The 18,197-nt window shown below is 42.6% G+C and overlaps 1 protein-coding gene across 2 annotated transcripts in view; it reads right to left on the minus strand.

Moving 5' to 3' along the window:
- LOC125705354 (uncharacterized) overlaps positions 1-18,197 on the minus strand; it is a 115,954-nt gene that overhangs the window by 11,309 nt on the left and 86,448 nt on the right. The window contains exons 3-9 of one of the 2 annotated variants that reach the window (XM_048971890.1): positions 13,951-14,304; positions 11,774-11,875; positions 11,201-11,296; positions 10,807-10,899; positions 7,971-8,042; positions 5,139-5,252; positions 2,820-2,939 (exon numbers count right to left, since the gene is read on the minus strand). The exons of the other annotated variant lie outside the window; for it this stretch is intronic. Coding sequence (XP_048827847.1) covers positions 2,820-2,939; positions 5,139-5,252; positions 7,971-8,042; positions 10,807-10,899; positions 11,201-11,296; positions 11,774-11,875; positions 13,951-14,304 — 951 coding nt within the window. The remainder of the gene's footprint in view (positions 1-2,819; positions 2,940-5,138; positions 5,253-7,970; positions 8,043-10,806; positions 10,900-11,200; positions 11,297-11,773; positions 11,876-13,950; positions 14,305-18,197) is intronic. 2 annotated transcript variants of the gene reach the window in all.

Consider the following 18,197-nt stretch of genomic DNA (forward strand, 5'->3'; position numbering starts at 1 on the left):
AAATTAATCATGTTTGTTAACGTGTTATTTTAAACAAATGCAATATTTTATAGCTGTAAAAAACTTAGCAATCAAGTTTTTAGGGAGTGAATTTAAGTGCTTTAACTTTGTTTTACAAAGTTTAGTCAAAGTTAGCTCTAGTATCTCACATGGTTTGTCAGAAACGATAGGATGGTGGTCGGAAGATGGGTCCGCAAACGGAGGGCGCGTCCACCCGTTAGCTAGATGTGTTATGATTGATAGGTCTGTTTGCTTCCTACGATGACAAGGTGAAAAAACGTTAACGTGGCGCAAACCCCCACCAAGAGCCCCAAGTTACTCCTTATTAATGGTAGGCGTCAGGTGGTGAAACAACTGTTGCTTCAAGGAAGCAACATGGCCGGTAGCCGTCAAATTTTTGCAGACTTCATACAACCAGAACCCACAAGGAGTTCGACCAGGCACCTTCTCCAAGCAACTCAGCACAGCTAAACCATGCATAGGCACCGCGCAAGCCGATGAGGCAGTGCAAGCATGGAACTCTGGGTAACAGACTCTCGCATCATGATTGTGTCAGGATAAAACTAGAGAACAAATTCTGAAGAAACTTTTTTTTCTAACGGTGGGGAAATTGTTAGTACAACCCCCTTCTAACAGTAGCAGCCAATGAAACTAGCAAATACTGCCATGTCGTATTAAAACTCATCCTGTGAGCCAGCAGTCAAGGCACCGTACTCCTCCTCATAGCGTGCAATGGCAAACGGTCAGCCAACTTCGCCCATCCTGACATCTCCCGAAGCCCTCACTCTGCGGAACCCTTCTTGGCCCCCACCAATAAGGCAAATAACTTTTGGACTGCAACTAGACAACTCAAGGGAGTCTTCTCCTCCTCTTCAACGGAGCACATCATGGGGTCCGGATGGCATTCCATGCCTGCCAACACCACCTTCAAGTCCTACATGAGATCAATGGTCAACATCTGCTGCTGCTGTGACTCTGTATGATTGTCCTGAATTCATGGACACATCGTGGGACCCAGTCCTGAAAATGATGCTGTTGCTTGGTGAAGTCTGCAAACATTTTGATCTGTCATGAATATTATTAAAGAAACACTGGTATGTATTCTGCATCGGATAATCAAAGAGGATATGCAGGAGGACTGTCTTAGGTGCGCTGTAAACCACCCAAGCCAGCATCAACACTTGTGTCTGTACGACCCCAATGCATTTTACTTCTTTAAGGATTTTGAAAAGTTGTCGAAAAAGTTTGTATAGACCGTGGCCTAAAAACGTCATCACGAAAGCGGTCACAATGTTCCACCCACAGCCACCCCTTATGAAAGTACAAGGTGCTGTCAAGGCAATCATACTTGATCTTAAAGATGAAATAAATGTATGGGAGAAATTGCGTGTTTTGAAACGTGATGTTGAAGGGAAAGATTGTGAGTGTGCTGTAAATGCGGCATTTAATGATTTCTGGGTTATGCACAAGTTTGAACAGACTCTGGTGGGGGTGTAATCTGTTTATAACTGTTTGCAATTGACTCTGGTTGAAAATGTTTTTGGGTATTTTTTTTTACTTGCTTGTAATCTTTCTAAATAAATGACCTGAGTTAAAAACACTGTGCTATTATTGTTAGAGGGTCGCGATGGATAACAAGTACTTGAAACGTGTCTATTATATGCCATCAAACCCTAGGTCTTTTGGAGGTACCGACAGACTATACTGGTCGCTGATAGGTGAAGAAGGTGCATGTAATATAAATAAGAAACAAGCTGCAACATGGCTATCTGGTGAAGATGCGTACACATTACATAATGTGCGCCACCGGTGTATAGGTTAAAAGATTATGATGGTGACATAACTTTAAAAGAAATAGTCTTTGTGACTAATATCAATTCTCAGTGGCAGGATGATTTGGTCAACATGTCGGCTTACGCGGAACAGAACGACAATTTTAAATACATGCTAACGTGTATAGAAATTCTATCAAGATATGCATTTGTGCAGAGTCTTAAAAACAAGACCAGCACAGAGGTGAAGAAAGCGTTCGAAACCATTCTCTCTGAAGGCAGGATCCTCAAAAAGCTTCAAACAGTTCACAGGAAGTTGTTCGACACGTTCATAATTTCATAATCTTACCAAGAAACGCAGGATAACACATTTTGCTACTGGTAATGATGTCAAGACATCTGTGGTGGAAAGGTTTAACCGTATGTTGAGGACATGAAAGTGACGTTATTTTACGGCTTACAATACAAGAAGATATGTGGACATTGTACCAGCCCATTATCACTCTACCAGCCTGTAATCACTCTGCCAGCCTGTAATCACTCTGCCAGCCTCTTATCACTCTGCCAGCCTGTAATCACTCTGCCAGCCTGTAATCACTCTGCCAGCCTGTTATCACACTACCAGCCTCTTGTCACTCTACCAGCCTCTTATCATTCTACCAGCCTATTACCACAATTGCCAGGGAACTGGGAGAGAGCAAAAACGTGAACCGTTTGGCGGTCCCTGAGGACTGGGTTGAGAGACCCTGACATAAATCGCCTTTCTTCCCCATTCTGCTGTTTGATGTGAACATTACCTGAAACTCCAGACCTGTATCAGCATGATTTTATATAACTTGCTGCTGACATATGATTAGCTGATTAGATATTTTCTTCAATAAGCAAATGAGCAGGTGAACCTAGTAAAGTGGCTGGTCAGTGTATGTTGCGTATGAAGCTGCACCCCCACAAAAAATAAGGTGCATGACGCCCCTGCATGGAGGGATCCAGTGCAAACACAGGGAGAACATGCTAACAGCACACATGGGAACTTATACATAGACTTACTTATGGATGAAACTGCGATGAGCAGGAATATAATTCCAGCTATCCCTGAGACACAGTCAAGTACTTTCACTCTTTTTTCTCTCTCTTCTGAATGTTTTGTCAAAAACACAAAGTGGACAACTGAAACGAGAAGAAAACAGTTATCAAACATAAAATTAACCTCAGACAGAGAATATAGAACAAATGTGCTGAGTGTCCTGTGTTTAAGGCGCTGCTCTGCACAGCCCTGTCAGCTGGGGGATAAGGGGTTAAATCCCATGTCAGACACTGTGGTAAAAACAAAACTTAATTTGAAGATATAAATAGGGTAATAAAAGGTACCCAGAGTGCTGGGGGGCAGGGGGGATTTAATGGACAGGCTTAGCTATAACCCCCTGCAAAAAAAGGACCAACCCCCAGACTGCATAGATACAGAGGAGGGGGACACAAACCCACATGACATGGGGAGCACAGGCAGACTGCACACAGCCACAGAGGAGGGGGACTCAAACCCACATGACATGGGGAGCACATGCAGACTGTACACAGATACAGAAGAGGGGGACTCAAACTCACATGACATGGGGAGCACATGCAGACTGCACACAGTCACAGAGGAGGGGGACTCAAACCCACATGACATGGGGAGCACAGGCAGACTGCACACAGTCACAGAGGAGGGGGACTCAAACCCACATGACATGGGGAGCACATGCAGACTGTACACAGATACAGAAGAGGGGGACTCAAACTCACATGACATGGGGAGCACATGCAGACTGCACACAGATACAGAAGAGGGGGACTCAAACTCACATGACATGGGGAGCACAGGCAGACTGCACACAGTCACAGAGGAGGGGGACTCAAACCCACATGACATGGGGAGCACATGCAGACTGCACACAAATACAGAGGGGGACTCAAACCAACATAACATGGGGAGCACATACAGACTGCATACAGACACAGAGGAGGGGGACTCAAACCAACATAACATGGGGAGCACATATAGACTGCATACAGATACAGAGGAGGGGAACTCAAACCCACATCACATGGGGAGCACAGGCAGGCTGCACACTGTACTAGAGGAGGGGGACTCAAACCCACATGATATGGGGAGCACAGGCAGGCTGCACACAGATACAGAAGAGGGGGACTCAAACTCACATGACATGGGGAGCACATGCAGACTGCACACAGATACAGAGGAGGGGGACACAAACCCACCTGACATGGGGAGCACATGCAGCCTGCACACAGATACAGAGGAGGGGCACTCAAACCCACATAACATGGGGAGCACAGGCAGGCTGCACACTGTACTAGAGGAGGGGGACTCAAACCCACATGACATGGGGAGCACAGGCAGGCCGCACACAGTCACAGAGGAGGGGGACTCAAACTCACATGACATGGGGAGCACATGCAGACTGCACACAGATACAGAGGAGGGGGACACAAACCCACCTGACATGGGGAGCACATGCAGCCTGCACACAGATACAGAGGAGGGGGACTCAAACCAACATAACATGGGGAGCACATACAGACTGCATACAGATACAGAGGAGGGGAACTCAAACCCACATCACATGGGGAGCACAGGCAGGCTGCACACTGTACTAGAGGAGGGGGACTCAAACCCACATGACATGGGGAGCACAGGCAGGCTGCACACAGATACAGAAGAGGGGGACTCAAACTCACATGACATGGGGAGCACATACAGACTGCACACAGATACAGAAGAGGGGGACACAAACCCACCTGACATGGGGAGCACATGCAGACTGCATACAGACACAGAGGACGGGTACTCAAACCCACATGACATGGGAAGCACAGGCAGACTGCACACCGTACTAGAGGAGGGGGACTCAAACCCACATGACATGGGGAGCACATACAGACTGTACACAGATACAGAGGAGGGGGACTCGAACTCAAATGAAATGGGCAGCACATGCAGACTGCATACAGACACAGAAGGGGACTCAAACCTACATGACATGGGGAGCACATGCAGACTGCATACAGACACAGAAGGGGACTCAAACCTACATGACATGGGGAGCACATGCAGACTGTACAGAGACACAGAGGAGGGGGACTCAGACCAGCAGTCTGGAGGTGTCAGGCAGCAGTGCTGAGCACTGAGCCACTGTCTTGCCCCATGGATACAGATTAACACTGAACAAAACAGATACTACTATAAAAATTTTAATTATGTACAGTAAATCGTCACACATTTCTGTTTGAATACAATGCAGAAAATAAATCTCTATGTATTACTCTAATCCAGTATTCCCGAAATCCATTTATAAACATACTCACTTCGCAATATAACAAAAAAAATGAAGATAAAGATGATTACACCAAACATTCCTCCAAATGCTGTTTTCTCAGCTGGAGTTGGGGAATATTTAGCTGAGAACTCAATGAAAGAACCTGAAATGAGGTAAGAATAGTCAGTCAATAAGTAATTAATGTTAGACACAAGAAAAAGCAAATGCATTCAGTGGTTCATTTGTGTATCAGAAGCTTTTGTCTAAAGTAACGTGTAAGTAAGGATCAGAGAGCAGGATCAGCCTGCGGTTAAGTTCTAACCCATAGAGTCACACAGGTTAGGAAGCAGATTAATAAGGGTCATGAAAAGTCAGTGAGGGTGTTTGGCTGGGAGACATTATTCACCCTAAATCATGCTTCCAAACAGCTATAAAGCCACATGCATAGGTGAACCAAATGAGCCAATCAGCCTGTATGATTCCATCCAGGTAAGTGGATAAGTGTAATGCCAATGACCATATATGAAGTCTGTTTTGCTTTAATCTGTTATGTGTTCTGTTTAATGTTACATGTAATGTAATTGTAGTGTTAATTAGACATAAATTTATGCCTTTTATATAACACACATCTCCGTTTCATTGACTGCTCACAATTAAGTCACTGCCTCTGTGTGAACTGGCTCCTAAGCTCTAAAGCTCAAGCTCGCCTGAAAATATCGCGAGACTCTCTCTCAGCGGCTGTGGGAAGAGCTTCGCTACGTATCCACTACCTTACCTGGTGAAGGGTGTTCGGTGGACGATCATTCTAACCCAGGTTACTCAGCGATACTGTAATTAGTGAATCCCACCCAAGTCTTCCATTAACAGACTAACACTGGGCATAATAATTAATTAATAATCATCATCAAATAATAAACAGTAAAAGAATAATTAATTTTCCTTCACTTTGGTGGAGATCAAACTATCTGACCTAATTTTTCCTACAACTGGTATGTGCAGCTTCATTACTCATTTTAATCGACAGCCTGGAGTTTTACTGCATATAGTACGGACATACGTTCATGTGCGCCGGTATGACACTAAAGCCATCTGAGGAATAACTCATGAGCATCTTCATCCTCTTCCAAATCTGCCCCATTTTCTCCCAGCCATGTTGACTTAAATCTTGCCCTTCTGGATGCTCATTCAATAACCAAAAAAGCATCTCTGATCAATGACCTCATTATTCAGAAGAAAGTGGACATAATTTGTATTTTAGAAACTTGGCAACAACGTGGTGACTATTTACATCTGAACATGCTGACCCCCCCCAGGCTACAACTACCTATCAAACCCTGTTTATATGGAAGAGGGGGTGGGCTAGCTGTCTGCTGTCGATCTACTTTAAAAATTACTTTCATTTCTTGATGTCACTGCTTTTGAATATATTACTCTGAAGGTTGTTTCCTCCCCCCTTTGCTGCTCTTGTTAGTTTATCACCCTCCTAAAACTGCTGCTAACCTCCTGCCAGAATTTAACGGACTCCTCACACTTATCTCATCTCTCTGCCTTCCATTATTGTTTTTGGTGACTTTAATATCCATGTTGACACTGACTGCTCCTACACATCTGAGTTCATCTCAGCATTAGTATGTTTTAATATGACACAGCATGTTAACTTCCCAACTCGCATTCATGGTCATATTCTTGATCTCTTCTGTCCTACTGGTTTGAATGATGTTTCTGGATGCAGTTTTCACATTAATATTCCTCCTCCTTCGAAAAAATCACATACTGCAATACTAGATCTGTCAGTTCTAATCTCATTCCTGGTTCTCTTCTATCCTCCTCCCCGTCTGACTTACATAAACTCTCTTCTCCTGATACTATGGTTTCCTTCTATAATGATACTATCTCTGTACTGCTTAATGATCCAGACCCTCTAAAGACCAGACTGATCCCAGCCACTTGCTCTTGTCCTTGGTTCCCCCCTGAGCTCAGAATAATAAAGGCCACTGGCCGGCGTCCTGAACACCTTTATAAGAAATCTGGTCTCACTGTGCACATGCTTTTATATACTGATCACATTCACAAGTACAGGGACGCCCTAAATATTGCTCACTCAAACTTCTACTCCTTCATCATAAGTGGTCCTAAGTCTAGGCCACAGATACTCCTTAGGACTGTTAACAAACTCCTCAGATATCCTGTACCACCATGGCCCAATGCAACTGAGCAGTGCCAGGCATTTTTAAGCCAAAATTAACTATCTATCGTAAAACAAAATCTATCGTAATTTTCCTTCAAACTGAGTAACCTGGGGATTCAGCTGTGAATCAACCTATGACTTAAAGGTAGTTTAAAACCTGAGGTTCTGAGAGCAACAGAATTACCTAAAGTCAGTACAGTAATGAGATGGAAAATGAGCAGTTTGTGCTAAAACACTGAAGTATGTTTGGCATCTTCAAAGATGCACCACAGTGTGTTTAATATTTTACCAGAAGATGTTACTTTATTCCATCCATTTTCCAAACCGCTTATCCTACTGGGTTGCGGGGGGTCTGGAGCCTATCCTGGAAGCAATGGGCACAAGGCAGGGAACAAACCAGGATGGGGGGCCAGCCCATCACAGGGCACACTCACAGCTACGGGCAATTTAGCAAGTCCAATTAGCCTCAGCATGTTTTTGGACTGTGGGGGGAAACCAAAGTACCCGGAGGAAACCCCACGACGACATGGGGAGAACATGCAAACTCCACACACATGTGACCCAGGCGGAGACTCGAACCCGGGTCCCAGAGGTGTGAGGCGACAGTGCTAACCACTGCACCACCATGCCTCGCCGCTGCTTTATTCCATTTTGCTTTAATATTTCATATCCATTAATTACACTTAAACTCACCTGTTAGTGTACCCAAAACAATGATGGGAAATGCAATTCTCAGAGAGAGGATTATAATATTCTGCCATGAAACTGCAAGATGAAAACAAGTTATATTTTTAATAAAATAAAAATGAGATTTATAATTATATGTTAAATTAAACCATAAATCAGGAGAGCTACCTCAAATTATAGAAAAATTATTTAACAGACCATTAATGACCATTCATTCCTTAATGACAAATTAAATAAAAATTCATCATCATGAGCTGTTAGATGATCGTTTTACACACATTAGCAGCAGAAGATCCTTATACAAAGTAAAAGTCTCTGTGACCCACATTACAGTGTAACAGCTGGACAGTGCAGTGTTACAACCCTGATACCAACAGTAACTGGGCTGCAGGAGAACCAGCAATCATATGGAAACACCTCATGGAAAATGTACTGATGGATTGTATTAAAATGTATTAAAAGGTTTTCATGCTTATTTCATAAACTATAGAAATTTGGACATATTGACAAATATTAATTCCTGAATTCTTCTGTTGCTGTGCAAATACATCTAGTGATGCTCCTGCACTCATCCTCAGTGATGTTCCTGGAATCACTGCGTGTTTCAGGTCTTTCAAAATCATACACCCTCCTCCAGGTGACCCGGTTGGGGCTGATCAGACCCCAGCTTGTGTCCAGGTGGCTGACTGACTCCTCTGCCCCCATGACTCCCCTCTCTTCAGGCACAGCCGTCTTGAGGTTTTCGCTGCCACTTCATTGGTGTTGCGGCTCTTCTCCTCCTCTCACCTTTGATGCCCAACCAACTGAAGACTTAGTTAAAAATCAGGCTGCAGAGCCCCTGCAGCCAACCTCCACAGGGAAACACCTTGTTCTCCATGCACCTTGGTCCAGGACACCGTCTTACAGCAGATATTGGTTGTTCCCCATCTCTGATGAAGGTGATCAGCAGCCTGGAGGGCCAGCCCATTCCAATCCTGAGCTGATAGCTTCAGCGATGGCCTTGACTCAGCTTGCAAAACAGATCTCTGACTACTGGGAACACGATGTTCCACCAGAGGCAGCTGCACCAGCTTGTGTGGAATTGAGCCTTATGCATTTTCCAGGTCGGGCCACAGGACTGACAGATTGTCTTTGTTCTCCCAGCCTCCCTGATCAGCTGTGTCACCATTAGTGATGCGCAGATCGGCTCTGACTCCATCCGAATCCACATGTACATATAAATCATCCACCCGCCACCCACCCGAATAAAGTATCAGAGACCGGCCCCCGATCACACATTACCAGTGTTTCTCAGTAGGATACATGTAAGTATGATGATCTGATAACATGTTACACTGAATTAAGCTGGTTTTAAATAAATAACCATTAACTTAAAGTGAAAGTTCTTCTTTCAATGGCAGCAGGTATTTCTACACCAGCCTGAACACAGACTGACATCTTTACTCCCGTCAGACTATAACTCTGCATGTCATCTTCCCAAATACAGAGCATTAAGAATACTAATACCGTGTTACACATGACATTACCAGCACTTCACTCGTCATGGTAACTATTTCACTAAATCACTCCCACACATAACTTTTCCACCCATCCTTTTTATTTGTTTTTAATTCTCCTTATTTGATTTTCACTCGTATCATTTTTGCCTCTATTGCTGCTTAAGACAAATGGACCCGCAATGGGAGTCTAGTCTGCTAATTCGTACCTGATGTTAAATGAAACTTAAAATACATTCACATTTTAGAGAATGTAATGAATATTTTCCTCATTTAAGACATATATCACCCATGTGCAAACTTTCTGCTATTAATCAGAATAGTAATTTATATGAATCTGCCTGCCGCGGTGCCCACCCCCCCCCCGGATATAACTGTAATCCGCGTATCACTAGTCACCACGCCCATGTGCTCCAGGCATCCAGTCATTCCTGAAATGTCCCTTTTCTGAAGTGATTTATCGACGTAACTGAACTTCACAAGAAGGGTGCACAAACAGCACTGATGATGATCTTTGCTTCAACACTCAACAGAGAGATGTGGTGGAACTGGTCTATTCGCCTCCAGTTCTCCTCCTCTGGGATCCAAAACCCTTCAGCAACCCTCCACTGGAAATACTGGTCCTTCTCTAGATGACTCAGGGGAGCCTCCACAGGCACAGCAAGAGTTTAAGGTGATTCTTGTTTGCTTTGTATGGATGCCACTCAGGATGCCACTGGAGTTGAACTTGCTCATTCTCTCCTGACTACCTCAGGAACCTCTTTCAGCTGCAGGTCTGACATGTCAAACTGCACAGCTGCCTCGGTCGGCTGCATCACTGTGCTGCACTCTCCCAGGTCCTGATCTCTTACTGGGTCGCTATACATCTACTTCAGATGCTGGTCCCTCTCCCCCTGTGAACAGGCCAGCTTGCTGCTATGCTTCTGCCCTAACAGATCCTTCATGAACCTAAAGGGCTTGGTGATGAATGCAGTGCTTTCAGGCTCTTTCACAGTGTCGTCTCCGATGCCCCTCTGCCCGCTGGAGGACCCTGATCTTCTTGTGTAGGATGTACATCAGCTGAGCCAAGCCACTGCTCTCCTCTTCTTTTGCCTGTTTGTATTGGGACCTGAGGGTCTTCATCTCCTGCCTGATACTATGGATCTTCACTGCTCTTTGGTTCTTTACATATGGTCTTTTGGAAGCTCTCAGCTGCTCTTCTCCAAACCGCTCTGACACAGTGCTGACAGTGATCGCTGTCTTGGTCAAACTAATTATAAATACCTGCCTTTATTTTACAGTTTACAGTGACAACCTTCTTTAATATGAAATGTAAGAAATAGGAGAAGAAACATGGAAATATGTACCTGTAATTAATTCCTGATATGGAGCCATATTAAACAGCACCAGGATATACGTCAGACTGATGGCAGGACAAGTAACAGCCTCTTCTGTTGATCCTGGGAAATAGGTAACGTTAAGTTACTGTACGAAATACATATCAAACTATAAATAACTATGAGTTTATTTATGTAGGAAACTTATTCACCTTAAAAGTGAATCATCACAGTACAGATTACAAATACTAAGTATCAGCCTCAAATTACAGTCACCAATTTACATAATTAATTAATTTACATAATTAATCCCCAGCAGGTTGCTGTTTTTGCTGCTGCTGTTTATTTCTTACTGCCTGCACAACAAATACAATAAAATCTGTCTCTTTGCAAAGCTTCTTTAAACCATATTTAATGGGCTCACCTTCAGTTACACCCCACAGGATGAAGGCTGCGGAAACCATGATCTGTGGGACTGTGACATGTGACCAGTGACTCAGCAGGGCCTGTTTGTTTTTATCTATAGACAGAAAGTAGAACCAAATTTAACCACATGCTGTTTAACATTAGATGATGGTTCATGCAAAGTTTAATGATCTACAACCATCCTCAGATGGTCATTCTGCTGCATTCACACCGACAGACACGCAGTACAGACTGTCAGTCTCACCAGATGCAGATCCTACATTATTTTAGTATAATTTCAATGAGGACATCAGCTTTGGTTCATTGTTTTAGTTTGCAGGGGTTTATAGTAATAAAATTTTCTGAAATAATTCATATTCACACATATGTGTTTGTTACCAGAGAAACAGGATCAAAGTAAGTTAATTACATCACAGTTAAGCCCTGCAGTGGACAGGCACCCTGTGTAGATACAGTCCTGCCTGATGCCCCATGTCTGCTGAGATGCCCTCTACAGGATAAGTGGCTACAAACATGGATCCACTGATGTCATCATAATTACTAGAAATGACAGAGCAGATACTACACTTACCTTCCCTTATTAAATGCCTGACAGATAAAGCACCAGTAAGTAGGACTACAGGTGTGACAGCGATGCACAGCCCCAGAATCAGCCAATGCAGGGATGAATAACCTAAAATATTCAGAATTACATTCCATTAGTCATTTTCTAAAATAGGCTGTTTGTCTTGCTGCAGCATAATCAACACGTCCACATCATTTAGTCTCACAAAATGTAGCAGAAATTTATGATTCATTCTTTGTCCATAAGTGTGTAAGTCCTAACTGTTCTCCAGTCTAAAAACATACAGATTTAATATATGAGATTTTTAAAATGTATTACTCATTCATACAATGTTATGTACAATTAAGAAAAATACTGTGTTATTACTGCGTTTTTCCCAGTGACACTCTCTTGGTCTCTGTAGCTCCTAAATGAATATTAATAATGAAACCATAATAACATATTACACTGTATCACTTTAATAAAATACAGTGGCAAGAAAAAGTATATGAACCATTTGGACTTTCGTGGCTTTCTTCATTAAATTGTCATAAAATATGATCTGAACTTCATCTAAGTCAAAGGTATTAACAAATATAATGTGCGTAAAATAATAACACAAAAAGAAATCTGATCTTTCATGTCTTTATTGAGAACAACCATAAAAAACTCATAGTGCTAGAGGTAAAAGTAAGTGAACCCTTGGAAGCAATAACCTCAACCAAGCGCTTCCTGTAGCTGTGGATCAGACCTGCACATCGTTCAGGAGGAATTTTGACCTATTCTTCCTGGCAGAACTGCTTTAGCTCTGTCATATTCTTTGGCTGTCTCATGTACATTGCTCTCTTCAAGTCATTCCATGACAAGTCTGTATGTCGTTCAGCTGACATACAGACATTTTTACATTATCCTGAAGATTTTTTTTGGGAATTCATCTTCCCCTCAATGACTGCAAGCTGGCCAAGCCCCGATGCAAAGCAGGCCCAAATCATGATGCTTCCTCCACCATACGTTATGGTTGGGATGATGTTTTCATGATGATATGCAGGGCCCATTTTACGCCAGATGTAGTGCTGCGTGTTCTTTCCAAATAGTCAATCTTAGTTCCATCAGTCCACAAAACATTTTGCCAATACCGCTGTGGAGTGCCATTGTGCTCTTTTGCAAACTTCAGGCGTGCAACAATCTTCTGGTTAGTAAGCAGCGGCTTCCTTTGTGGTGTCGTGCCTTAGACACCCTTCTTGTTCAATGTTTTACGTACTGTAGACTCATGAACACAGATGTTATCCAGTTCCAATAACGTCTTCACATCTTTGGCTGTCACTCAGGGTTGTTTCTTTACCTCATTGATGAGTCTTCATTGAGCTCTTGATGTCATCCTAACTGGGCACCCACTTCTTGGTAGAGTACGCCAGTCCCAAAGTGTCTCCATTTGTAGATTATTTACCTAACTGTAGACTGGTGAATTTCTCAAGTCTTTGAAATCATTTTGTAACCCTTCCCAGCTTTATGTAAATCAGCAATTCTTGATTGTAGATCCTCTGAAAGCTCTTTTTGGCGAGACATGGCTCACATAAGTGTATTCTTCTTGTGCAGAGCAAACTCAAAACGTCTGGGTGGTTTTTATCAGTCAAAGTAGCTCTAGTCCACACCTCTAAACTCATTTCTTAACAAGACTCCAGGTTTGCTCAAATCTCATAATGACTTCAATTAGCTTTTTTTAAGGTTATTAACTCGAGGGTCCACTTACTTTTTCTACTAGCACTATGAGTTTTTTATGGTTGTTCTCAATAAAGACACGAAAGATCAGATTTTTTTGTGTTATTATTATACCCATATTATATTTCTCAATACCTTTGACTTAGATGAAGATCAGATCACACTTTATGACAAATTAATGGAGAAAACAATGAAATTTCAACAGGATCACATACATTTTCTTGCCACTGTACCTGTTATTACAGAGCTGAAAACCACTAAAGCTGAAGTTTGAAACAAATATTAATTCATTCATGAAATGCATTTTGTGTCTTTAAAATTGTACTAAATTTCACCATTTCTACTGTTACACTGAGCAGATTAAACCCTATGGCATTTGCATGAAGGTCAGTCTGCAGCAGAACCACTGAGACTTACCAGAATGAATTTAATCACACAGAACTATGCTGAGAGACATGCAAAAACCAGCCCTTCTAGTGACTCACCCAGTGCTGCTATCCTGGCAGTTGTATTGGCAGAATCAGTATCTGAGTGGACTTCACACCTGAACTCTCCTTTGTCTTCAGTCCTGACTTTCCTCAGTTTCATTGAGAAGTTTCCTTTGGGAATTTCCTCAGTGAGGAATTCAGCTCTTCCAGAGTATCTCCCATCCTGAGACTCTGGTCTGTTCCCTCCATCAGCATACAGAAGCACCAAGATGTCACCGTCATCGTCTGTCTTTATCCATTTCACCTGAAGCTCTGTCACATTAACATGGGTGTCCACAGAGCAGCTGAGAGTCACATCCTCTCCAGCATGTGCATAGACAGGCTCATCTGCACCCGTCACCACCAGCCGCTCTGGAACAAGAACAGGAAGATTCATACAATCTGGCAACACCTGTCTGTTTTCCCATACTATTTAAATGGGAAACATATGTTTGGGGTTGTTTTCATTTCAACATACATCAATTTAAAAAATTTTAAATGACACTTTTGACATATGGGAATCTGGCACAACACTAAGCTTGTAGGAGTTTTGCTTACACAACTATATTCTGTGGGCAGAATGAAAAGTGATTGGTTCCGAGAGATAACCAATTAGATTGCAGATGAGGTGGGTACAAGACATCTGATTGGTTGGTCTCGCCTCCTCAATTTGCTTGGACCCACATCCTCTACAATCTGAGTGACAATGAGTGACAATTGCTGCATAATAAAAAACAGAGTTCCATCATTTGTCGTTTGGTAATACAAAGCCAATCCCAATTTTTCCCCTCACAAAAGCAGATGGTTTTGAGCTTCATTTAACCCGGTTCCACAGAGCAGACGCATTTGCAAAAACTGCCCTTCACAATGTTTTGTATTGTCTTTAAGTTACCTTTTATCATGGCTACTGTTAGATTATATACCTAATTTAATTGAATGAAAGTTATTCATTTGGATTAATTAGACATCCATCCATCCATCCATCCATTTTCCAAACCGCTTATCCTACTGGGTCGCGGGGGACCCGGAGGATTAATTAGACATGAAAAAAAAATTGTGTGATAAACTCAACTATACTCTGTTCTCAGAACACAATGTCAATGCATCAACTTAAAATCAGTGTTTCATTTTCAAAATACTCATTCTATTTGGGTAGAACCACTGTACATGATTCAAGTGAGCTCATTCAAGGTAACTTTTTTCAGTGTGGTTGGTTGAAACAAAATCCTGGTCTGGATTTGCATTTTCTGGACAAGAATTTTCCACCTCTGTCTGTAATGCGTTACTTTTATGTGTAACTTCCATGATACTACATAGACAGTCAGGTAAATGTGAATTAGCTGGGATTTATTCACATTGTCTATATGCAAAATTACAGTAATTAGATGCTGCTTTCACTGAAAGAAATTGTTAATGCATAAAAAAAATACATTATAAACAACCTTTGAAGGTAATTTACAGAAAAATTCAGTTTAATGACACATAATGAGGATTTTGGTGCCAAATAATGGCAGTGGTGATCTAATGGGTAACATGGTGTGTTTGTGATTGGAAGGTTGCTGGTTTCAATCCCCAACCAGCATGGTACCATTCCCAAATACTGCTCACTGGGTGCTAAATAATAGTGGCTCACCGCTGTGCTAAATGCTGAGGACACATGTCATCATGTTCCAGCAATGACAATTTTTCACTTCACTAAAATTGTTTGTTTGGTGTTTTTCAATGAAACTGAGTGAGATTAGATGGACAATTGATAATTGGATGTAAGAACTGGTTTATAGTATAATTGTCAAGCTAATTCAGCAGAAACACAGTGTTTACTGGTTTACACTGTAATTTTGTACATTTTATACTGTTAAATTTACACATTATTCCGTAATGATGATTATGTTTTTGACGTTTTTTTTACAGAATTATACTGGCAACCCCAGCTGCCAGTTTTTTTTTTTTTTTTTACACTGCAACTGTCATACGTGGAGCAGGCACGGAGCAGGGAAGCAGGTGAAGGGAGTCCGGTAAATGAGGGAATTAAGGGATCACACACTCAGGTAACACACAGCGACGTCAAGACATTAATGACTGGACTGGAGAAATATACTCTAATGCGGACTTAAATACACAACAGCAAAAAACATGACTGGAAACAGCTGATAACATAGGGATTTCACACAGGGTAGACGAGGGGGCGTGGCACTCAAGAGAAACAGTATGAGCATATGCTGTTAGGGTCGGCACCGACCCGTTTGTAAGTTTTAAATGCATAAAAGCACCACATAAATTTGTTTACTGCATCACAGCTTTTTGACTTTGTCAGGAACCTCTATTTAAACAAAATTGAGGATTAGCACCTTCAAGATCAAGACCATGGTTCTCAGCCGGAAATGGGTGGATTGCCCTCTTCAAGTCAGGGAGAAGCTACTGTCCCAAGTGGAGGACTTCAAGTATCTTGGGGTCTCGTTCACGAGTGAGGATAGGCGAGATCAAGAGCTGGACAGACGGATCGGAGCGGCGTCTGCGGTTCGTCGTGACTAAGAAAGAACTGAGCCGGAAAGCAAAGCTCTCGATCTATTGGTCCATCTTCGTCCCTACCCTCACCTATGGTCATGAGCTAGTGACCGAAAGAATGAGATTGCGAATACAGGTGGCCAAAGTGAGGTTTCTCTGCAGGGTGTCTGGGCTCTCCCTTAGAGATAGGGTGAAAAGTTCAGATATCCAGGAGAGTCTCAGAGTAGAACCGCTGCTTCTCCATGCCGAAAGGAGCCAGTTGAGGTGGTTTGGACATCTGGTGCGGATGCCTCCTGGGCAGCAACCTCGAGAGGTTTCCCGTGCATGTCCTACAGGGAGGAGGCCCCGGGGCAAACTCAGGACATGCTATATCTCTCGGTTGGACTGGGAATGCCTCAGCATCCCCCCAAAGAGCTGGTACAGGTAGCTAGGGAGAGGGAGGTCTGGGTCTCTCTCCTAAAGTTGCTACCGCCATGACCCAAACCCTGGAAAAGCGGATGGTAATAGATGGACAGTATTTTGTTTGTGCTGGCTTCTACCTGGAAGTGTTTACAATAGAGCATTTAAGTCCTTTGTTCCATGGATTTTGAGTCATGCATCAAAAGAAATCACATCAATTTTATATATAATTCAGAAATGAACATAATAAAATGTACATAATAAAACATTTCTGTACAATATCCTATGGTGTCAGTAAGTTTAAAGAATTGTTTTGTTCATCTACAGAATAATAAGCTATATATGGACAGAGCTAATTCAGAATTGGGAGTGGAAAAACGTTTGCATATGAACACAAAATTCTGAGGTATGCAGACGTAGCAGCTGAGGCAGAACAATGACGCTGGAATACCCAGATGTTCCCAGTAGAGGGAGGATGTAGAGGGTTTGTGGCCACGTCAACAAGGATCCCAACTGGGCTGCAAAATGACGAACAAAGGGGTAAAAGCGGAGGGGAGCGGACCTGGGGTGCCAGGTGTTGCGGTTGGGCTATATGGAGGTGTCGTGGAAACACAGATGAAGCAGGGTGCCCTTCTACTGACCACTGATGTGAATAACGGCATTAAAATAAATGGTGTTACTAATGGCGTCATTTTTTTCAGTAACGGGTAATCTAACTAACCAGTTTTCATCGTTACAACGCCGTTACCATTACTGACAATAAAATGCGGCAAGTTACTATAATAAAGCTCACTGAAGCTGATTTCATCTGATCAGGCTCTCTCAGCCACAGGAGAAGCATTTTTTTTCTTTTCCTTGGTGGGCGAGACAACCACATAAGTGATGATGATTGGCTAAGAAAGAATAACATTTCATTGAAAGCCAACCAGAGGCAGAGTTGGGCAGGTGTTCACACAGAAACACAAACGACTAAGAGACACACATAGCAATGGCGAACCCAGGTAATCCAAAAGTAGCATTTTTAAACTGGAAGTACAGACATTATTTTTCCCTCACTGAGATAAAAGGCAAAAATGTACATGGTAAATGTACATTACACCCAGGAACAAAGTGTTTCTTCATGTCGGTTGAAAGCAAATTCTTATCTCATGAAGAAGGTCTCATCGCCACACGTTTCTGCAAAACTAGCGGCCAAAGGAGCCGGTGTTGATCGCAACACAAACCCAGGTGCAGTTAACATGAGCTCCGCTAACAAATGAGATGGAGCCACGTCATCCAAGTAGCCCAAGCTTGATTTTATTTCTCCACAAAAACTTGTGATAGACTGAACTAAACAGACTGACAGCCAGGTATATTGTTGA

Source organism: Brienomyrus brachyistius, chromosome 12 (genome assembly GCF_023856365.1).
Source record: "Brienomyrus brachyistius isolate T26 chromosome 12, BBRACH_0.4, whole genome shotgun sequence".
Taxonomy (NCBI): domain Eukaryota; kingdom Metazoa; phylum Chordata; class Actinopteri; order Osteoglossiformes; family Mormyridae; genus Brienomyrus; species Brienomyrus brachyistius.